The sequence below is a fragment of the Apus apus genome, chromosome 9 (assembly GCF_020740795.1).
Source record: "Apus apus isolate bApuApu2 chromosome 9, bApuApu2.pri.cur, whole genome shotgun sequence".
NCBI classification, from domain to species: Eukaryota; Metazoa; Chordata; class Aves; order Apodiformes; family Apodidae; genus Apus; species Apus apus.
Genome location: NC_067290.1, coordinates 12,711,872 through 12,735,505, shown reverse-complemented (window position 1 = coordinate 12,735,505; position 23,634 = coordinate 12,711,872). Strand labels below are relative to the sequence as shown.

The window sequence follows — 23,634 nt, the reverse complement described above, 5'->3', positions numbered from 1 at the left end:
CTGCAGACAACCCAGGACACAGCATAGACCTCCTGTTTATGTGAAAGTAAAGCAGAGTGATGTCTGGTGCTTTCAAACATTTCTCTCTGTCTCTTAGTCACAACCTTCAAGATACCTGAGGGCTTTGGGAATATTCTGGATAAGCAAGTGATTGGACCAACCACTGAGAACCTCACCATATCTGATTTCCCAGTACAGTCATTTAAGCCCAAAGTGCAGATTGCCTTCCAAAGGCTTCCAGGGCAATGTCCTCGGGCGGTCGAGGTGGAGAGGTAAGTAACCAGGAAGTGCTTGGAGACATAATGAAGTGAACACAGCAGACTAGGGTGTTGATTTTTGCTTTCAAGAGATGGCTTGTCAAAAATCTTGAGGAAAATACCATCCTGTAAGGCAGTGGTCTCCAAAGTGGGGTGTGTGCATCGCAGGGGGTGCACAAGACAATGCACTGGGATTTGGAAAGAAATTTTTTAAAATAATATTGATTTAATTTTTTTCTAATATTTTTTTTTGTATATGCTTTATAATGTCGATAATATATAGTACATGTATATAATTTATAAACTGGACTAGATGATCATTATGGGTCCCTTCCAACTGAACTGTTCTGTAAATTAAAAAATACACAAGTTTGCAGTGTGTGCTCAAAAACTTTTTTACTGATGGGGTGCACGATCCAAAAAGTGGAGTTACAGGCATGGGAGCCCTTCTAGGCACACTAAATGGTTTTCTCCCGCTGTGATCCAAACCAGGACAAGAAGGCTGTATCTCACCTTTGATGTTGCTGAGCTCTTAGCTGGAGAGGGAATAGACTCCAATGAGCTGATGTCAAGGCATCATGATCCTCACAATACACCAACTGCTGAGATAGATCCTTTCTTTCCCATCTACCTTCCATTAGAGGTAAGAGAGCTTGTTGGGCACTTGTGATCTCGATCTCATTGCTTATACCTCAGCATGTTTCTGACAATTGCAAGACAGCCATCATGGATACAGCAAGCAATAAAAGAAGGAAATGCTTCAGAGCAGGTTTGGGCCCTGACAGATCTCAACAAGATGCTGAGCATCTTCTGCAGGGTGCCCACAGCTTCCACCAAAACTAACAGTCCTAGTGCTCCTCACTTGTCATTTTTCTGTCCAAAGAAAAGGTGTTGTCTCATGTTTTCTTCCAGATGCAGCAGTCAGTAGTATTTCTGCATGAGACCTCTTCAGGTAGTGTCTCTGCTCCCTGGGAAAGGAAAGGGCTAGAGGTACAGATATTGCTGTCTGGGAGAAGATTGTTTATCAAAGATCAGCACAGCTTTTGCATCTGGACTGTTTTTTGTTTCGGAGCGCGTTTAGGAACTGCATGTTAATTTTCCTCCCATTAAATTTTGTATCAGGTGTTTTCTTCTCTCTGAAGTAAGACTTAATTTCACTCCTGTCCTGGCTTTTTAGATATTTGATGATTACGACTATGACTGTCGAACTCCAGAAGACTGGATCTCACTGGGACTGGAGCCAGGATCTCATGATAGAAAACCAGTGCCTGGAAGAGCACTCTTGCCTACAGATGATGTGCTGGGACATGGTAAAAATTCATTATTTAGTTGATCTTGGCAGAAATTATGTGAGACTGACCAAGATTCAAACTAGTAAATTAATTTGACTGTAGCCTCACCACTCTATAATCAGGGAAGTCCATGAGCTGTAGCCTCCAGGAGAATGGACTAAGCCTGTTTTAATCCTTGATTTTCTCAGAGGACCCCAAAAGCCGTAATTTATTCTATGAGTGGATTGATGTTGGTGTTTTGGATTATGACAAGAACACAGAGCTCTACTTGGTCCATAAAACAGATAAGAATGGGCATGTGCGGGATGAAGAAGGGAGACCCATCCTCAATGGAGGAATAACTCCAGAAGGTATGTTTTAAGTAAGGCCTTTTAGGACCTTGCATATACTCTGAGAGCCAGTTCATTTACCCTGGTCCTGTGTAGAGATGGGAAAGACATCAAGAAGTAATTTAATTCCTCTCCCTGTTATCACTCTTGACATGTGTCTGTTTAACCTGTCCTGAAAAACATCCAGGAGAGAGAACTCCACACCTTAATTTGACAACCTGTTTGAGACCTTCCCTTTGGAGATACCTTTCTCTTCTCTGTCTTCCACCTTTCCTGCTTTCAAGACAAGTTAAATAATGGTCTTTTAGGCCAATGCCATTTTGAGGGGGTATGTTGACAGATAAAAATGAAATAATCCCCTTTTGAAGGGTTTGGAGATGCTGCTAGATCCATGCTCCTTCTCTCTTGTAGTCCTCAGCTTTGGTCCCTCATTTGGATCTCCAGTGAGCCCACCTAATTATACTGTCCACCAAAAAGCTGCTGCCAGCATCGTAAGCCATTTTGAGTTTTGTGTTCCCTGCAGACTCCCGTAAGCTTCACTTTCATTTCCCAGGAAGAGCCCCTTTGTTGTCACGTCAGTACTGGGTGCCCCGAGTTCGCCTGTTCTTTCTGGCTGAAGATCCCCGGGTGTTTGCACGGCGGGTGGTTTCTGCCAACAACCTGCGCAGGAAGGCGGAGGCGCTGATCCGGTACCAGCTGTACCTGGACTGTATGCCCACCCAAGGAGTAACCAGCATCAGTGAGGAGAGCCTGCAGAGAATTCAGCTGTTGGCTGTGAATAACCCCCAACTGCAGGAAGAGGAGAGGTAAAGTCTCAAGTACATGTCCGGAGGATCAGCCTTCAGTCCATTAACATTGTAGGACTTGACAGGGCTACAAAACAAGTGGCAATGGAGGTAGATCTTGAGCACCCAACTCACAGACTGTGCATCTCATCTACCTTCCAGCCTGTGCACATGCACACCACCCTCTGGCCCAGAGTGTCATCAGAAGTAGGTAGGACAAGAGCCCCAGGGACACATGGATAGGAAGGGTGATCTGTCAGTGCCCCCAGATGAAGTAGATGTATGTCATGTGTAGATCCACTGAGCCGAGCTAACATCTGCAGTTAAGTGGCCTTCAACAGCAGGAAGATTGGACAAAAATGGTGTGGTTGACCTTGCTGTCTCCCTGTGGTTTTAGGAAACAGATCAGTCATGGCTGAATTGATCTGTAGATAACCAGCTGTCTCCAGAGACTTGATTGTTGTCTGCTGGTGACTCTTCTACTTATTAACAGCTGCTAAAATCAAAAGGAGATCTGCACAGCACGAAGCAAGCAGAACAGGAGATCTTCACCTGGATATAATCGAGTGTCTCTTTGAGATGCAGCTCATATCAGGAAAGCATTTTAAGAGTCCCTGGGCTGATGAATCATGAGCCATTGTAGGTGTCGCTGGGAATCAGCCATGACTGATTGCCCTGCTCAGAGACAGGAAGTTGTGAAGGGCTGCATGGTCTGCCAGCCTAAACTAGAGAGTAGGAGAATAATTAGTATCTGTTTGTGAGCAGAAATATAGGTAAAAAGAAAAGTACTGTCTGCTTAAGGTGAAAGATCATGATTTCCTGGGGCAAACAGAGCAGAGTTTCAGCACTTAAACACGTTTTGGCTGAGGAGACTGTGATTTCAAGAGGTGTTCAGCAGGAGGCAGTTGGGAGAACAGCTCAGATAAACCACCTTTTCCAGAACTGCCAGCTCACTTCTTCAGTTCTTGTTTTTTTTTCCCTCCCCTCTGTAATGCTTCTCCCCCTGTACACCCCCAGTGGAGACTGGGTTTGATCTGAAAAGACACTTCAGAAGGCTGCAGTCCTAGTCCCAGGTCCCCACTTGCTGCTGCCATTAAATGTCCAGTTGATGGCTTTGCTGGCTGCTTCATTGTCTGCACAGCTTCCCTAATCCATTCAGTAGCAGGTGAGCTTCTGGGTTAGCAAATCCAGGAGGGAGTGAGTGAATGGGGGGGTTACAGTAAAGCTACAGACATACTTCTGCTCAAACACCTTGAGTTATCTTTCTTTGCATGTCTTGTTACAGGGTGTTAGACCATCTGTGCTACCTGGAGAAAGAAGTGAGATTAGAGTATGAACGCACCATGAACAAGATGATCTTTGATGACCTTGTCACTTGTGGACCTTGCATTATTTCTTATGTCACCCTGCCAGACAAAGAGGAGCAGAAGATACCAGAGAAAGGTACAGGACACAGTGAAGCAGTTTGAACTTGGCATGGTTATAGGACCTCTTGGCTTAGATAGGATTTGTGCTTCATTGTAGAAACACTCATGTTAATGAGCGGGGCTCAGAAGGGCCAGCAGCAGATTATATGAGACTTTTGGGTATGTCTGCTCTTTTTTTAGGGTGTACTTGCATGTTTGTGTTACCTCAGTATAACACATTACCATCTATCAGCTAAGCTGCAGTAGCTCTGCAAGTGTCCTCTTAATGGCACCGAATGCATGGCAGTGTAATTAGCTTGACTGCCTTCCACCCTGTACTGTGCTGGGGCTGGCTACCTTCTGTGTGCTGTGCTCAGCTGTGCAGTACCTCAGGTGTGAAAGAGTACTCATGCTCTTTTGGAGTGCCAAACTGGAGGAAAATGACCACAGAAAAAGATGGGGGGGATGCATATTTGGTGCACTTCAGTCTTCCCAAGGTTGGAACACCTTCAGGTGGTTTGCAAGTGGCCTCTTACAGGCGAGATGATTCAGCAGTGCCTTGAAACCTCAGTGGGAAGATTCTTGAAGTCCAGTGTTCTTGCCCATGGCAATTTCATAAGCCAAAGCCTCCGGAAGCTCAGGCACCAAGACAGTCCCTCAGTCCCTAATGGTAGACTGCAGAAAGTTTCTGCTGCAGTGACTCTTTCATCCAGCCATCTGTTAAAACTGCTACACAGTAAGGTTTGTGCATGAGAGGAGAGTCCTTTCCTTTTCACAAATGCTGTCCCAAAGGGAGCTGTGCTCTTCCTCTAAAACAGAAGCTGGGATGGCTGTTGCAGGCAATAATGTGTTCTCTTTTTTGGCACCAGGGCTCATCTGGATCCCAGACTATCCTTTTGAGGAACAAAAAGCAAATTTCAATTCTCTCTCACTCCTGACCAGGCCAGAAGTCATTGTTCTCCTTATGCAGGTGCAAGATGAGTGCAACAAGGTAGCCAGCATGTGTCTGTTCAACTCAACCTTAGCCAAGCACGTCTGCTTGGAGGAGTTTGAACAGATTCAGACTGAGACATTCACTCAGGTGAGCAGAAAAAGCATGGGGGGTGAAATAATGGAGCAGGGCTGTCAGTGTGTATTAGACAGATGCAGCAGCTGCAGATCAACTCTCTGGAAACAGATGAGCTTTCAGAGTGGACACTGTGGGTGAGGCAGAGAAGAATTAGCATGTGCGTGTCAAATGTATTGGGATGTGGAAGGAGTGGGCTGAAAGAGCCATAGCCCCTTGACATCAGCCAGTACTGACTATGCTGTTGAACATCTGGCTATGTAGGGCTACAGCCCAAATTTCCTCCTCCTGGTCTCCATGCAGGTAACAATCCTGGTTTGCACTCAAAAATTTCCATTTCTTATTTTAGTTTTATTTCCCCATTCCTCCAGCTGCAAGGCACAAGAGCTTTCATTCCTCCTGAAGCACTCACGGGGGTAATGCTTTTCTACACTCTGTTTTATGTACTTCATTAGATTACTCTGCTTGCAATGCCAGCAGACAGACTAGGACAAAAATTTGCAACTCTGTGGTAGCTCTTGCCAGATCTTGGTGCCCTCTAAATGAGGGCAATACATTGCATGCTGGATGTGGCCACATGGAGTAGCCTGCACAGGGTTACGCAGTAAATCAGTGGCACAGGGCATGTGCTGGTCCCTCCCAGTCCCATGCTGTTCCAGCCAGGCAGTGCTGTCATCCCCTTAGTGACTGAGGTTGTTTTATTACACCCAAATAGCAGCTGCCTGTGGAGTGAAAGTGGCACTTGGTGGTATTTTAATAAATTAAACCACTGCAGACTGCTGCTGCTGCCCTTGGCTTCTCCCTGTCTTTCTCACTTGTCAAGAGAAGACAACATTCTGATCTTTACTTGCTCATCATGATGTCTACACAACTTTTTATGACGGACCCTGACACAGGCAGCTCTGGGGATACTGCTCGTCAGAAAAGAGAACAAAAACGAAACGCTGTGTATAAAAAGAAGAACATTCCTGCTTTTTAATATCAGGCTTTCTTTTTGTAGGTCTTTTGTTGGTGAGGGACATGTATGGCTGGGTTCAGAGGCCACATGTGTGTGCATGTATTTGAGAGCTACTGTTTAGCTGCCACAGCTCTGAAAGAACAGTTACCTTTCACAGCTGAGAAAAGTCCAGCAGTCCCAGCTAGCAGCTAACCTCACCGTCCTGCTTTCCCACCAGCCCTTGAAAGATGACACTGCCTCCTTTCTTTCTTTGCCCCAGGTTCAGGCATTTCTCAAGGATACTTGGATCAGTACTCTAACAACTGCAGTAAAGAGCAGCCTGAGTGATGCAGAAGATGACTGGTACGACCTGGAAGAGAGCGACTGGGATGACTACCAGGTGTCCAAACTGTATAACCTGATGAAGCGCCTCAGGTTCAGCCTCCAGGACTCTCTGCGCTATCTGGTCCAGAACTCACTGATCAGCTTCACCCAGCTTCTGCTGGGTGCTTGCCATGGTGTCCTGAATTGCTCAGAAGACATGGAATGGGGAGATGACCTCATCAATAGCCCCTACAAGTAAGGGGAGAGGGGGGAGGGCGGGGGCAGAAGAAAGGGTGGAAAGAGCAGAAAAGTGTAGTGCCATTTTCTTTCTAACTACTGTTTTTGCAAACAAGCTGTGCACTTGGGGGGGCTTCAGGCTGGGCTGTTCCCCCCCTGTCCTCCACATGACACATTTGCTTGAGTCTGGAAGAATGACACAGAGCTGGCTGCTCTGCTAGAACAGATTTCAAGTTACCGTTAGGTCTGCTACTTTGACATACTGTTCTAAAGATTAGCCACTTCCAGCATTCCTGGTAGAGCAAATAGTTACTACTAGCTTTTTTTTTCTGGAGACCAGGAAGAAGAATACCAGGAGTCATGACTGCTTAATTCTATTCTTGGATTAAACATCAGAAGTAGGATCTGGCCTGGGATCTCTAAAGTCTACCAAATTCAGGTTGCCACAGTGCCTAGAATCTTCTTCTGTTGGGTACTGATTTAAGGATTTCTGTCCTTCATGGTGTTAAAGGAAGATTTAGAAATTGAAAAGAGGAAGGTAAAAAACAACAACCTGCCACTCACATGAGGGCTTTTACCTGGAAATCAGTGGAAGTCTGGACACTGACTTAGCTGATCCTGAGCCATGGTGGTAACATACAAGACTGGGAGATACTGAATATAACTTCCAGAAGGTATATTTTTATGCTGAATGCTGAATGCCTGGTTTGAAGAGCACCTGGAGTTTTTCTGTAAAGCAGCTCCAGTTCTCAATAGAAGGTTATAACTTCTATGGGTGGTGGAGCATGGCTGTTCTTAACTGGTGATTCTGTGACTTTGTTGTAATTTGCCTTTCCTTTGCCTTTGATAGACAAGAGTTCTCAATGTTTTTACTGGTAAATTCAAAACACAGTGTTTTACCTTAATCTGCATGGGACAGTCCTCTTCTCCTTTCCTATCCAGTAGGGGTTTTTACTATCAGCACCAGAGCAATACAGTTGTCTCATTGTCTCAAAAACCATCCCTGTTCTTCCTTATCTCTTCCCACTGCAGGCCTCAAAGGAATCCACTCTTTGGAACAGAACTTGTGTTAGACAGCAGTGGTGTTCTCTTCAGCCCCCCTGTGGACAGCTTTGAGAAGTCCCTCATGTCTCTGTTTGACACGGGAATCCTGGTGACTCACACTATTCCACAGCTGGAGAAGGTGACAGAACCGTGCAAGTCTTCCCAGGGCATTGTAGCTGGGCACAGGCACCCCTGGGCTCACACTGAGGGAGAGGGTTGCACAAGTAGGTAGTTGGGGATATGGTTTAATTAATTCTCTATTCTGAAAGGGTTTCTTCAAGCTTCCCAAACCTTGTAGGTATTTTATGTGGTTGCTGTCTCTGCTTTGGTGCTGCAGGTTCTATGGAGACATGTCCTAAGTAGCCTGGTTGCCCTAAGCACATGGCAGCTGATACAAGCATAAAGGAAAAAGCACCTTTCCCAGCACAGTCTGATGCAGATCTCTTCTGCATATGCAACCTTCTGCCTGTTAGTGTGAAAGACCCTAAATCATCCTCCTTCTGGGGAGAGAGGGGGCAACATAAAACTGGTAAAGCAATTCCTGACATGATGTAGAAGGACGGACTGCATGAATTCCCAAAGGTGCCACTAGTGATTGTCTCACCCCACTCCTGAGGAGGTGTGGTTAGCTCTGCTAGTCCTGAAAGGCCTCTCTTCTCCCTCTTCCAGTATGTGTTGGAGAACCTACCCATCACAGGCACACCCTTGCAGGACTCAGTGGGCTTGCACGAGCCAGAAGTGGAAGAACTACGTGAGGCTATGTGGTCTGCCATTCAGAAGGCACGGATCCCTCTCCAAGCCTATGCCAAGAAATATGAGAAGTTCTTGGAGCTAAATAACAATGACATCCAGTACTTTCTAAGGTAGGTGGCTTCTGACAGAGGCACCTCTAACCCAAGAAGCAAACCTTTTTAGAAGCTGTTGTGTGGATGAGTGTGAGAATGCAGGACCTGTTCTGAGACCAGGAATGTATGTGAAGTGCCTCAGCCATGAGATCAGGCATCCATCAGAGGCAGCCTTCAGCTGTGGGCAATGGTCCATGCTTCCAGAGGGCAGTGAGAATTTATTCCTGCCTCTGACAGCAGTCACATTCGTGTCATGTTTGTAAGTGTAACTGGAGATATTAATGACCCTAAAAATGACTCATCCTGTTTGAAAATCCAGTTAGCATACTTAACTCTGGCCTCCTTCAAATGGCATCTGTTCAGGTTGATAACATTCTGTACAAAGTGATGTTTTCTTTTGTTTCAGCCTCACCATTTTCAGTGCCAAAACTCTTTGCACCTATGCCATCCTTTAGTCTCTGTTACTTTAATAATCTCATTTTTAGGCCTCATATTTTCTCCAAACAGTGGGGATGAAGCCCTTTTTCTCTTTTGTTATTTCAGCTTAATCAATTTACAAATCCCATCTGACAAATTCCTCTCTTTTCCCAGAACACACTGAAGTGCCAGGCCCCCCCCAAGGGTGCCTCCTGATCGTGCCCTGTTCACACCAGTGCTTTCATTTTGTCCCTCCCTCTCCCCTTGCATTATTACATCTTTCATCTCTTTCTTCCACTCTTTTTCTGCAGCTAAAATATGTTGTGCTCTTGTTCCACTCCATACCTATTGAGCTCTAAAACTCGTAAATCTGAGTCTGTCCTTCCCTTACTCCCAAGTAACATTCATCAGGTACTTACCAGTTCCATGTCTTCTCATATGCACATCTTCTGAAACGGGGGGCCTGTCTGTGTCACTGCATGGTGTAGCTGCAGTTCAGGTAGATGTAGGCAGCCTGGCTTCCTCTGCTTGGTACTGGTAACCGTAGCAGTGAAGACACTGAAGCAGAGCCTTTAGTGCAGGCTGGTCAATCAAATAGATGAATTTTCCATGGGATGTCTTTGCTCCTGCAGCTTCCCATGCTCAGTTAAAGCAAGCACTCATGTACTTGGCTGTGATACAAACACTCCTCACTTCCGATGTTGGCACATCTTTGGTTGTAAGGTCCAGAAGGTATTGGTATCTTCTCAGTCTGTGCTTGCAGATAGTTGTACACATTTGAATAGATGTATGTTTTAATAAAAGTAAACACATCCATTATTAATTTAGTCTTGATGATTTGGGTGGATGTGTCTGGATACCCTACCTACAGCCGGGATACTCAAATAATCTCAAGGTCTATGTTACCTTTTTTGTTGGTCTTTTTATTTACAGAGACTATGAAGAGCAATGTCCATCTGCCCAGGAGGTGATGGATATAGTGGACATGCACTTGTCCGAAAAAGAAAACACACACAACACTCTACCTAGTTCTATTGTCATTGGTCCTTTCCATGTCACCGTAAAAGGCGTTAAGCAAAATCTGTCTAAAAAATACCAAGAACTTGCCACTGCCATGTTGGACCTACTTGCTAGAAACCTCCATTTGCGGGTGCAGAATGTAAGTTACCTGGTTCCACGGATAATCTGTCAGTGTTTTGTCTTGTCCTGCTTTTGAAGTTGCTGTGTTTGTGAAATGGCCAAAAGATGGCAACTGAGGTCACATGAATGAGGACATTTTAAAGATTGCATAGGAGTGTTTATTTTAAAAAACTACTAGAGGGGAGATAAGCAGACTCAACCAAATCAAGTATTAATTATATGTAATATGTTAGGTGCCTGAAAGCTGTATCTCTTGAGATTAAATTCTTCAGGACTCTGCCAGCTTGTAAAAATGTGTTGGTGGATTGAAAAGATCTGTCTCATAGACAACTGCAAGGTCCTTCTGCTTGTTCTCATCATAACTGGAATACAGACAATTGCATCTGCCAGAGCGTTGCCTAAATCTGTTATTTTCATCCTTTCAACTATGTACCTGTGGTTCCTCTTCCTCTTTTTGGCAGTCTCATTCAATTTGGGCTCAAATGAGATGAATGGAGAAAACTGTGGGAAGAAAAACAGGGAACAGGACTGTGTACTCATCACTTTAAACCACCTTCAGAGTAGAAAGCGGGTGGATCATGGCAGGTTTTCCAGTTTGTCTATTAGCAATTAATGACTTTTTGATGGTCTTTTCTCTGCTGTGTCCTCATGCAGATCTGTGATACCTATGAAACTGTCAGCAGCATAATGCAGGAGAAGCCAAACAGCATCGAGGAGCTGACTGAGCTGCGGGAGTGGATGAAGGGAGTCCCGGAGCAGCTGGCTGTGCAGGAGGTAGGGCTGTCCTTCTGGAGATGGGCCACCAAAGGAAGGGAGGAGGAAGTCTGTCAATGCAATGTGTGGTGTCTCGGAAGCAGAACTTCAGGGTTTTTTGCTTTAATATCTTTGCATGCAATGCCATTAAGATTCCTGGCTTTTTATTTTTTTTATTCCTAAGATTTGTATTTTTAAATACACATATTATTAATTTTAATATCTATGCATAACAAAATAGCAGTTAAAAATTGTGCCTAAATGACTTATGCGTGCTATTTCTACCTTCGTGATCCATTCTGCATTTGTGTACTGAATAGCTATCTTCTAAAAATGCATGTTGTTTTCAAGAAAATATTTCTGCTACCAAATGCTCATATTGCTGTTAACATATTTCTTCTAATAGGACATTCTAATGCTGAGTTATTTCAAAGTTAATTGAAGTGTAGGTCTTCTCCCAGCTGAACAAATAGGTAACAAAGGCATCAAGCTGTAAACTGACTTGTCCATGCAAAGGGAAGAACCTGGAGGATAACCCAAAACACTCAAATTTCTGTCCAGCACTTTATCCATTAGGTCACACTTCTTTTCATTGATACAGAAGAGAAGGTGATAATGGTGTGAGCACCAACAGAGGAAGGGGTTGTAAATCCATTCCCACTGTTCACGCAGCAGAGGCAGCCTACACCACACTGTGCTTGTGTGACTAGCTCCCTTACAAGGCACCTCATGAAAATGAGGTATACACCAGAGAGTTGGAGTCAGTAGGGAGGTCTAAAGGTGTCTGTTTTTTAATAGTCTCTTTCTCTCACCCTGTGCAGGAACTGATTCGTGAAGTCATGGAAGATTACAAGGTCACGGAGATATTCCTTTACAGTCTTTCTGACGAAGATTCCAATGACAAGTGAGCAGAAGGCATTTCTCCCACTGTCAAAGTGGAACACTTTGACCAGCAATTACTATTCTCAGTGCTTCAGGGGCTAGGTGTCTGTCTATCAAGGACTTCAGCAGAACTTTTTAGTGCCTCTCTGGTCATATGAGCACTGAATTCTTGAAGATTATAGAGCAGAAGTGTGGGTTGATGCTGCCTTCTGGCCTGGGGGAAAGCAAACTGGCAGCTAGGAACCTGATTAACATATTTAAGCTCTTTTGGGTTGTTTGTTGTGGTTTTTTTGAGACACTTGAAAGGTTTCAAAAGTGCACAGTTTAGTCTGTCTCTGAAACTGAATGAACGTTTCCAAGTTAGGAGCACTCCCTGGGTTTTCTTAGGATTAGGAAGGAACATGAACCATGGTGCAGCCTTTCCTGTATCTGCAGGGTGCTCTCCGGGTTTTCCCTGTGTCTGGGTTACCGTCCTGCTCTGGGCCGGACACCACAAGACAGAACCAGCCCCGTGGCCGCTCACTCGGCTCCCCCCTCACCACGGGCTCCCCCCGAGACAAAGGACAAGGACGGCTCTTCACCGAGTAAGGTCACATGCAAAACAGACTCACCCTGGAGAAAAACAACTTCACACTAAGCCGGTGTACACAGGACACAGAGCAGGGCTTACATACGCTACTCTCACCCCTCCCTTCTTCCCGCCCAAAACACTTCGCTCCCGGTTTCCCTCCCTCCTTCCCTCCGGGAGGATGGGGAGGGGCTGTAGAGTCAGTTCACAGGTTCGTGCTGCTCCTTCCTCTTCGGGAAGAAGGCTTCCTTGCATCCTCCCCTGCTTCCCCACGGGGTCCGTCCCATGGGAGAGAGTCAGTCCTCCAGGAAGCTCCTTCGGGCGCCCTTCCCTCAGGAGCCGGCTCCTCCAGCGCGAGCTGCCGCAGGCACGGGCTGCTTGGGGATCAGTCCCACCCGCGGGGCTCTTCCACAGCTGCCCCATCCAAGTCCATTGGCAGCAAATCGACATTCACCCCTCCTGGCGCCTTCAGGGAATGTTCCACCACGTTCCTCCATGAGTGCGGGGGGACAGCTGCCATCTCATCCTGGGTTGCAGGGAAACTTGTGCTTGGGCACCTTCTTCCCCTTCTTCCTCACCTACCACAGGCACCCTCTGCCTCTCCAGCCCAGCGCTTCCTAACTGCTTGCCCTGCTCAGCTCTTATCTCAGTTTTTTTCGTATGTTAATCACAGAGGCGCAGCTATTGTCTCTAATGGCTCTTTTGGAGAGCTTGTTTTGGAGCTGGGAAAGCTCCTCAGCTTCTTACCGGAGCCACCTGTGGGGACCCTCCCCCGCTACCGCCAAGCCCGCCAAGCCGGCAGAGACCCTGGCCCCTCACTGCCCTCCTCAACAGGAGACTGGCTTTTTCAGTAGCCCTGAAAAGCCACGAGCCAAGACTCTGACCCCATTTTTTTTCAGCTCCTTCTGAATACATTCAAAGACAGACATTCCCTCTGGATGCCAACTGTTATTTTGCTGTCTCCTAGCTTTTCAGCATACGGGATTTGTTCCTTTTAAAAAGGTCCTCCACTTCTCCCCAGCCCTCTCCAGTTGAATAGCCTAGTCACAAGGACTGCATATCAACAAGACAAGCTGGAAAAAATGTTTTGTTGAAACCACACATGTTTCTGTTGTTGTAAAGCTTCCTTGTTTGGTGGGAGTTAGCTCTCTCATTCTGTTATTTTCAGCATTTCAAACATATGCTCAAAAAGCTTCTCTCTCTGCTCCTTTTTTCTTTTTGTTTATTTTGTTATGTCATGTGAGTGCAGGTGGGCTGCAAGTTATTGGCCAGTGAAAATAAGTCTGCAAACCCAGTCCATTCAGCTCCAGCACGAGGAGGATGAAGACAAATTTTGCAAAGCCCACATCATAGATCAGAATGGCTTTCAAGACAAACTGGAAGACATGGAGGTATTAAGGCCCTGACTGTCCAGAGAAGTGACCTTGAAGCTCTTGTGGTCAGCCAGGAAACTTTCAGATGAGATTTGAGTCAGATGAGGTTTTAGGTCAATGTGTTGTTGGATCAAAAATTATCAAACTCCCCCCTGGTTTCTTATTGGAAGTTGGGCTTTTGATTAAGAGTTTCACTTTCGTGTGGAAGACAATACTCTGCAGAAATACTGATTTTTTCACTGGAAACATGTTCACTGAGATATATATATATCCCAATTCTTGGTGCTCAGGCAAAACGTGTGCCTCCTTTTTCTTTCTTGTGTACTCAGTTCTCTGCAGAGCATCATCCATGATGTGCTGCCATCAAGGGGGAAAAAGCAGAGCATTCATGGAACTCATCTCCTGTGAAAGACTCTGAAACAATAGCAGAGTTTTGGAGCCCAGATACCTCTAGTTTCTGCTGAAATACTTAGAATTTTGTTTTTCACCAGAAACTCTTAAATACGGGGCGGGGGGGGGGGGGAGCCATATTGGAAAGGCTGTGATTGGTAACCTAGATTGTCTTGGAAATAGCTTCCCAAAGTGAGAACACCCCAACAGTGGATTTAAAAACAAAAGGCCCAAACCAATCAACCAACCAAAACTAAGCCAACAAAACAGAAAAGTTATTAAGAGAAGCTCTGGGAATGTGCTGTGAAACAATTCTTGGAAACAGACTGAGTGACCTAGTAGAGCTATTGTTTTCACTTCACTGATTCCCTAACTAATGCCAGTATAAATTCAGTAGCAAGAAATTTGGGCAAAGACTCATTGCTCCTGCTCCTCAGGGATTAACTATTGTCACAAAGATGAAAGGCAGCTGGTCATTACATTTGCACTTTCAAACACCTGACCAGTGATTATTGCTTCTCCTCACCACTTTGATTGTGGTCTAAAGAAGTGGAATTGGATTAGGGGAGGTGAAATTGCAAGGATAAAAATCTTGCCTTTGAATGCAACAAAGAGCACACCAGCAAGCTGAGATCTCCAGAGGCAGCACTTGGCTACCGAGCCACACCTCATGCATGCCTTTTCTTTTCCAGCTGACTGTAGGTGGACTTTCTGTCCAGGTGGACGTTAACCAAGCTCATGAGTTGGCTAAAAGAGTAAGGTGGATCAGTAAGGAGCAGAAGGAGCTTCAGGATTTGGCAGCTCTCTACAACAACAGGGAAAGAATCTTTGGGATGCAAATTGCTGATGTAAGTGTCAGGTCCTTGTGCCTTCCAGGTGGTTGGTTCCTCAGAATGCTTCATGTTCTTTTGGCTTATCTGATGAATAGTTAGTTACATAGAGTGACCACACTGCTCTGTCCCTCCACTGTGCTGCAGAAGAACTGATCCCAGGCCAGTGTGGAAGGCTGTTCATGGGCCTGATATTACCACTTCTGTGAGAGATGTTAGGTGCCCCCACATATCGGGGTGACATTAATGAGGAGGAATTGGATCAGGAAGGTCTTGAAGCAGCAGTTAAGATGCCTCAATTCCTGTAAGGCTATGACTGCAGTTATATGCAGGCATGAGTGAGGGTTGGTTGCACAGTGATGTGCGGGCAGCTTGGCTGGGCTTTGAGTGTGGCATGTTCTCTAGAGGCAACAGCTCATATAGTTGCAAACATTTGCCTCCAGCTGTTCAGCTGCCAATTAATTGTTGTCATCCAGATCCAGGCTAGACTGGCTGCAGAAGTGGAGTTCCTGTGTTCCTTTCCTACCACTCAGTCCGTGGGTAGCTCTCCTTCACTGTAAGGAGCCAAGTTTTAAAAGGACACGCAGCCTGGGCTTTCACTGACTGTGTGTGGACTGCCCATCAAATCTCATTCTGCAGCAGCGTGTTTGTAGAGGCAAGTGGAGAGAGTGTTCCACCAGTGCTCCACTGGCTGCATTTTGGCCTGTATGTGTAAAGCCCAGCTCAGATAGTTTCTCTCCCTTGGAATCTCCACTGTGGTTTCAGGAGAAGGTAGTCTGATACTACTCTTGAAGTACATGTTTCCTCATTGCTTGCTTGAGTGTCAAAAAATAATTGTGCCTTTTTTGACCTTTTGATGTGCAAGCTGTTGTCCAGAGGAGAATACACTTGTTGCTTATGCTTGCTGTTTCTCTCTTTCCAAAGTACAGTAAGCTATCCAGGATGGTTGAGGAATTCCAGCCATACTATGATCTCTGGACTACAGTGTCAGACTGGATGCAGTGGAATGAGAGCTGGATGAATGGTCCTCTCGTGGAAGTTGAGACTGAGCAGCTCGAAAAGAATGTCAATGACTCGTTTGAGACAATGCAGAGATGTGTGAAGCAGTTCAAGGATTCCCCAGGTAGATATGCGGGCTGGGGAAAGGAGGTTGCTGCATATCAGGATTTTGATGTGAGGTGTGTCACACAGTGTTCTAAACAAGGATTGTCTGGATGTCATAGGGATGTGTTGTGTGTATTAGAGCCAGCTGAGAACATGCTAGCATGGTTATTTTCCTTTTTTTTCATGGAACTATGATGATTCACATCTAGGTGCTAGTTTGCTGCTTGAAGTACCACTTTGGCTGCAAATCCCTTTCATACCTAATTTCCAAGACAGTACTGAGATAAAAGCTACCCTTTTATGTTGCAGTTAATATTTACTCATTTCTGTAAAGTAAAATAATCCAGAATAGCCATAGAGAATTATTTTAAAACTCAGTGGCTAGACATGTTGTGTATAAGCCCTCATGCAATTCAGACATCAAAAGAACTTTGAATCTGGGTCTTGTGGGTGCTGTTTTCTTGGCCAATCTAATTTTTTCTATTGGCAATGTTGTGGGTTAACCCCACATGGCAATTAAGCACCACAAAGCCACTCGCTTACTCTCCCCCTGGTGGGGTAGGGGAGAGAATAGAGAGAGGAAAAAAGAAATAGTAAAACTCATGGGTTGAGATACGGACAGTTTAATAGGACAGAAAAGGATGGTAAAGTAATAATAATTATAATAATAAGGGAATATACAAAGCAAGTGATGCACAATGCAATTGCTTGCCAAGCTGCCAAGCCAGGCCCTGAGCTGCAGTGTCACCTGGCCAGCTCCCTCTAGTCTATGTACTGAGCATGTCACAAGCTATGGAATAGCCCTTTGGCTCCTTTGGGTCAGCTGTCCTTGCTGTGTCCCTTCCCAGCTTCTGGTGACCCCCAGCCTCTGCTGGCAGGGCAGTATGAGAACCTGAAGAGTCTTTGACTTAGTATAAACACTCCTTAGCAACAACTAAAGCATCGGCATGTTATCAGCATTACTCTCATCCTAAATCCAAAACACGGCACTTGATCAGCCTCTAGGAGGAAAATTAAGTTTATTCCAGCTGAAGCCAGGACAGCCAATGACTTTAATGGAAAGCCAGAAGAGGTCTTGATTTTGTTATTAGTAAAATGAAATTGCGAAATCTGGAGATGATCTGTGGAATACAATAATGCTTTTCCTTCCTGCTTGAATGTGTATGCAATTTAGATGATCACATCCAGCCCTTGCAATTCATGTGAAGGTCTTTTAATCATGACTTCTAGTAAAGCTGGAATTGAGGCTTCAGTTGTAACTTAACTTCCCATTCCATGATTCTCAGAGATGCATTGGTCATTCTTTAGAGGTAATTCTAAAATGTCCTGCCAGATGGCTAAGATTGAAATATATTTTTCAGTGGGAGATTTTTGATTCATCCTTTTTAACTTGAACTCCCTGTTAAACAATGCCATGAATCAGCTCCAATGGAGGAGGTGATGAGTGGATGCATGAGTAACTATGAATCATTATGGTAAACAGAAATACTAAGAAAACCTGCTCATACTTATTACAATATTCCCTGGCACCTGGCAAAATACATGCTTTGTCCTTGAGTCTGCCTTGTCTTTCCAGCCACCCAGCAGAGAGTGTGAGGAGGTCACATCCTTGCTGTGAGGGTGCGGTGCAACCACGCAGGGTGCAACAAAAGGAGGCACATGCTGCAGCCAGATTTTGGAAGGGAAGCAAGTCCCATGTTCTTTGCCTGTCCATTGCTTTACTCGCAATAGCACTAGACAAAAAAAGGGCAGAATATGAACAGTGCAGAGACCTGGGCTTCCAAGGACACCCTCAGAAGGCAAAGCCCTTTCCTTGGCTCTGTCCTTCCTACGACATAGAAGTCCCCTTGGCTCTAATGTGGCCACAGGCTGGCAGGGCCTCTCCTGCATGCTTTCTGTTTCTGTAGCTGGTTATGATCCTAGCCTACTTCTAGCTCCTATATATAGTGTCCATCTTCTATTTAGGATGGCCTGAGCTGAGGTGTGAGATAACTCACAGCCCAATCTGGATCTTCTAAAATATCTGTTGGCAGATGGGGCTTCATCATGCTTTGGCCCATATTAAGAAATTAAATTTGTTTGCTTCTTGCCTTCTGGTGAGCTCTAGGCTAAGCACACTTCTGCTTAGCACGGACTTCCCTGTAAGACTTTTGGGTAGTAGGCAGGTCTGCTTCTGGTGTTGGGCTTGAATCCTTTGTTAGTAGCCATGTGGAGAGGGCTTTTGTGTCCTCATTACTTAATCCTGCATTTTCCAGTGCTCTCTCCTGCTATTTCCCTGCCCCACACCATGTGTCTGCAAGCACATCAGGCTTTAGATACTTCTAAGAAGTTCCTTAAAGCACCCCCCTGACACACTGTTGTTACTGATGTTCTTGTTTCTCTCCCTGAAAGCCTGCCTGGGTGTGGCAGTGGAGTTTCAAGACAAGATTGAAGAATTCAAAGGCTACATCCCCTTAATTAAGGGGCTGCTCAACCCTGACATGAGAAGCCGGCACTGGGAGATGCTGTCAAAAGATACTAACATCGATATCAAGCTAGAACCCAGTCTGACACTTGGTTACTGCTTGGACATGAACCTGCTGGACCATATTGAGACCATTACCCAAGTAGCTGAGACAGCTGGCAAGGAATATCCCATTGAGAATGTGAGGAGAGAGGGACTTGCTGTGTCTTTGCTTCTCAGATATGTTTCTGTTGAGCAGGCAGTCATTGCCTTGGGCTATGTTCTTGTTGTCCCAGGGCACTGGACATGTTCTGCAGCACAAGTAAATAGGCTGTTGCCCTCAGAGCCAGGAGTAATGTCCATGCAGCTGAATTCACACACTAGAAATAATTTTCTCTTGTGTAGAATTTACAGCTGTAGCATACCAATGCTGCCTGGTTGTTTTGCTGATCCACTGGTTCAGTCTCACACCTCACTGTGGAGTTAGTGAGTTTAAGTTAAAATAAATGGATTGTCTGCACTCTGCTATTCAAATGTTATGTTGGGGAGATTAGCTGTGACTGGATCCGGAGGTGGCAAATCCTTTAACACAGGAAACAAGTGCAGGGAAGACTTGCTGGCTTTGGAGATTCATGGGTTAGATAGTCTTTCAGCTTCAGTTCACCAGTTCAGATGTGACCTGAGGTGGTCTTGATTGAAAATCATTATGCTTTGGCAGCTTTTGTTCTTTGAAATCTCAGGCAAGAGCGAATGGATAGCTACCCTTTTCACAAAGCCATCATTAACCATAATAATTAATAGGCACTTTACTCGCAGGCTCTGTGCATCTAGTAGCATAAATGGGCCTGAAAATTTAATTGCCCTTTTCTCCCCCCAAGGTTTTCCTTTCAGGACAGTGTTGAGGTGTTGAGTCCGTGGGCAATGTAGAGGAAATGTGCTGTTGCTGTGTGTCGTGCATTAAATACACAGCTGCAGTTTCCAGTGGAATCCAGGAGCAAAAATCTGTCACTTGCTAGAGAGGGATATTAAGTGATTTGTGGAAGCTGGGATAATCAATGCACAGAGTGTATCTGAAAACTAAGTTGCTTGTCCCTCTGTTGCAGGCACTCGACAAGATGGAGAGTGAATGGAACTCGGTTTCATTTACTGTGACACCTTACAAAGACACGGGTACCTTTATTCTGGAAAACACTGATGAAGCTTCTCAGCTCCTCAATGATCAGACTGTCATGGTTCAGAGCTTGTCCCTCTCACCGTTCAAGAACCATTTTGAGGAAAGGATGAACACATGGGAAAATAAGCTGAAGTTAACACAGGTAGTGGTAGTTCTTACCCACACAGGTGTGAAGGCAGGCGGCTGTGCTGTGCTGCCGTGCTTGAACATGGACACTGTGCAGTTGCTGCTAGGGAACCAAGACGGCAGCTGTCAAGACAATATCAATCTCAAGGGAGGAAGATTGCCTGTCAAAGCCCTCTGACTCTACTAGAAAAGGGGATAAACTCAGAGCCTTATATTCTACAAACAGCAGTGATGACATTTCAGCTCTTTTACTGCTTATTGCAACACTTTTTGGTAGGGCCAAGACTCTTCTGTTGCTTTGAATAGTCCTACAGGCATCTCTAACCCCATTACACTGAGTGGACCTTACAGATTCTTACAGGCCCTGTGAAATCCATGCTAATCATTTACATTTCAGTGTAGGAAAGCACATGGAAGACTGCTCTTCAGAGCAGGATCTGGCAGACCATGCCAACACTTCTTCATCAGACCAGAGGCTGAATGCTTAGCATCCAGCAGCACTCAGCCAGCAGAATATCACTTTTCTGCAGGATAAAGATTCCAATACAAGTATTTGGCTGGAGAACTCTGTGTAAATGCTGGTGTTTGATACATGGCAGCATTGTTATGTGTTATTCTTTATTACCTTTTTCTGTTTCTTGGTGCTTACCATCTGGGTGTGCTTGGGCCGTGCGCCGTCAGAGTGTTGGCTTTGTCTCATGAGGATATAGAAATGTTACTCTAAGCCCTGAGGCTAAGGTGACATGGGGAAATTCAGGTATTTACTCTGTAGTTTTGGCTGTGATGTTGTCCTTGTTTTTACCCTGCCTTTCCTACCCCTCCTTTTGATTGTGTTCATTTCTGTCACTAAAGGCCCATCAATCTGCTCTGGAAAGGGGCTTATCAGGGTTAGCTGATGGAATATGGCAAGCACCATTGTCTGTATTACTGGAAAACCTCACCAGTTGCTATGCTCAGGGAAGCACAGGGTAAATAGCACCATTGTGACTAAGGCAGTTAAGAAAGGGAGTCAAACACTAGAGCTTCTTTGGAATGTTGGGCAGGTTCCCCATACCTTCCAGCCTCCCGTGCCTGAAAATGGCAGAGGAATATTCTTCCAACCTAGTTCTCTTGCTCCTTTGAATGCCTGACAGACGGGGTTTTCTGTCTGGTGTCTAACTGAAATGTTTAGCTTTACATTCATTTGGTTACTTCAGAGTGTTGTTCAAAAATGTTTTCATGGATTGTTCTGTAGGCAGGGCTGGGGCTGAGGTACATCAGGCAGGAGAGAGGATATGACAGAATTGCAGTCTGCCATATTTGTCATTCTTCCCCCCAAAAGCTCTTTGCACTAAATAAAATCACCATCTTACTGCGTGCTGACACTGTGTTGCTACCTTGTGTAAAATAAAGAAACAGTAGCCACAGAAATTCGACCTTGCTCCCCAAAGTCCCTTTGAGGTTTAGCATTGGCTTCCACACAGAGCTAAACTACTCCCATTAAACTAGTGGGTGTTGATTCTGATGCCAACTACAGTTAGCAAAGGGGATTGCTAGGAAACTGTTAATTATGTGACAAGGAAATTCTGGCTCCTGACACTGCAGGAAGATTTTAGAATTGTGGAAGGTTTAAATTGAGCACCACCTTTTTTTTCTAATTTTGTTTTCTTTTCTTTTTTTAAACCCATTCTGGTGCACAGTTTGTGAATGGCTTTGTTGTACAGGTTCACAGCATGGTGTCCTGAGACTCTCTTCTTCCTTCCCACTAGGATGTCCTAGAGGAATGGCTGAAATGCCAGCACTCTTGGCTCTACTTGGAGCCCATCTTTAGGTTAGAGAACATCAAAAGTGAGCTTCCATTGGAAAGCCAGCACTACCAGGCCATGGATGAGGACTGGAGGAACATCATGAAGAATGCTAATGAAAACCCTAAGGTGTGTGTCTTTATGAAAGCTAGTGCAGGTATCCCAGACTCCTTGGAGCTGTTTCTGTGTCCTGGTAGCAGTGCTCTATGCTCTTCTGTTCTCCAGTCTCCACTGCCCAGAGCTCATCACCACTTGTATTCCATATTACAAGTGCTGGTGGTTAGGGGAACCCAGAAATGTGCTCATCACATCAGTAAGTGCTGTTTCCCCTCCTTGTCCACAGAGCTCACACTTCTCCAGACCCCTGTGAAGCCCTCCTGTGAATGACTCATTTAAATCCCATCAGTAATATCACTGGGCAACCCAGTTATCTCCACTGCCTTATCTCCCACGTGCTCAGAATACTGATGCTTCTTCTGTTCTCCATTCTGTCTATAGGTCATTTCTTTGTGCCCAGATCCTACACTACTAGAAAACCTGCAGAAATGTAACAAGCTGCAGGAACTGGTGCAGAAAGGGCTGAGTGAATATCTGGAGAGCAAGAGAGGTGATTCTCCCAGGTAACCCCAAATTTCAGTGGGCTGGATCACAATCCCTTGTTCAGAAAATATGAGAGTCTCACTGCAGTTCACTCTGCCAAGAAAGAGCCAAACAATCTAAGCTTAGGATATTGTCATGGGACTGCAAACATAAGCAAGGCTGTGCCTTTCAATGCTGCCACCTGATGGGGAGAAAACAGGCAGACACACATGTAGTGAGTTAAGGGCAGACTGGCAGCATGGTTGCATATCTGTGCCTCTTGATTTGTCTAGAAAGGATGGGGTAAAATGAAGACTTCCATGTAACTCCATCCCCTGTTCCTGAAGGAATGCTTCTGTTCTTTGATACTCAGTTTGCAGGGGAATATCTGACTTCTGCAGATGAAGTGAGTCTCTACAGAAGGGCAGATGGTTGGACTGTGTCTGTTGCTCTCCTGCACAAATACAAAGAGATCAGTGAGCAGGCAAAACCAGTGTCTCTAGCAATAGGCTTGTTCCTCTTCTTGCCAGGACTTGGCCCATGATGCTGCAGTAAAGAGCCTCCCCTCATGCCTTGCTCTGTGTTTCTAGGTTCCAATTCCTTTCAGACGATGAGCTGTTGGAGATACTGTCTCAGACAGAAGACCCTACTGCTGAGTGAAGTACTGGGGCCTGAACAATAGGCCCACCTTTTATGTTGACCATACCAGATACTGCTACTTAAATAAAAAAGGTTCAGAGACATCCAGGAACTTGGTGTGCTGTAATCGATTTGCCTAATGCCTTTTTTACTATCCTGATTGCAGAGGGATATTGGGATCAGTTTGCCTTTACATGGCAGGGGTGACAGTATACTTTTACCAGATGGCTGCAGGGACGGTTGCATAGTCCAACCACTTGCCATCAAACAGTGACTGAGCACCTGGATGAGATAAACCTGCATCCTCATATGCAAATAATTAACTATATAGATAACATGAGTCAGGGGAGCAATGAGGAGGAGGTGCAATAAATACTTGATTTGGTTGTGGATCATATAAAACAGAAAGGCTGGGCAATTAATCCTACTAAAATTCAAGGACTGTCCCAGATGGTGATATTTTTAGGAATTAAGTCGCATTGTGGGCACTGGGAAATATTACCCAAAGCCCAACAGAAAAGTTTGGATTTCACAGTACCACAAAATAAAAATGAAGCACAGAGATTTATCAGACTGTTTGGCTTTTGGAGACAAGATGTTCTGCATTTAGGACAAATCTTAACCCTGTTATGTGAAGTAACAAGGAAAAAATGTGAGTTTGAGTGGGGAAGTGAACAGCAAGCTGCCTTTGAGCTAGCAAAAGAGGCTGTTCAAAGGCTTTGGATTTATGGCCCATGCAAAAAGGAGAAGTGGAGTTCTGTAAATAGGTCGCATGCCAATTGGAGCCTCTGACACAGATGTACTTCATGTTCTTAACAATAGGCCCATCGGGGAAATGGGGACCCCCTTGGTGCACATGACTACACCCAATTTGCAGATACAACCTTTAGCAGTGAGTGAGACTTTGAGT

General features: G+C 45.1%; 1 protein-coding gene across 1 annotated transcript in view; it reads left to right on the top strand.

The window, feature by feature from the left end:
* Positions 1-23,634, top strand: part of DNAH1 (dynein axonemal heavy chain 1) — an 88,792-nt gene that overhangs the window by 44,224 nt on the left and 20,934 nt on the right. The window contains 21 exon segments of the mRNA XM_051627875.1: positions 98-272; positions 750-900; positions 1,435-1,567; positions 1,738-1,899; positions 2,432-2,684; positions 3,949-4,106; positions 4,939-5,150; positions 6,353-6,651; positions 7,666-7,816; positions 8,347-8,540; positions 9,873-10,098; positions 10,734-10,853; positions 11,654-11,736; positions 13,532-13,673; positions 14,738-14,893; positions 15,800-15,998; positions 18,371-18,624; positions 19,526-19,738; positions 21,471-21,635; positions 22,005-22,126; positions 22,676-22,735. Coding sequence (XP_051483835.1) covers positions 98-272; positions 750-900; positions 1,435-1,567; positions 1,738-1,899; positions 2,432-2,684; positions 3,949-4,106; positions 4,939-5,150; positions 6,353-6,651; positions 7,666-7,816; positions 8,347-8,540; positions 9,873-10,098; positions 10,734-10,853; positions 11,654-11,736; positions 13,532-13,673; positions 14,738-14,893; positions 15,800-15,998; positions 18,371-18,624; positions 19,526-19,738; positions 21,471-21,635; positions 22,005-22,126; positions 22,676-22,735 — 3,628 coding nt within the window.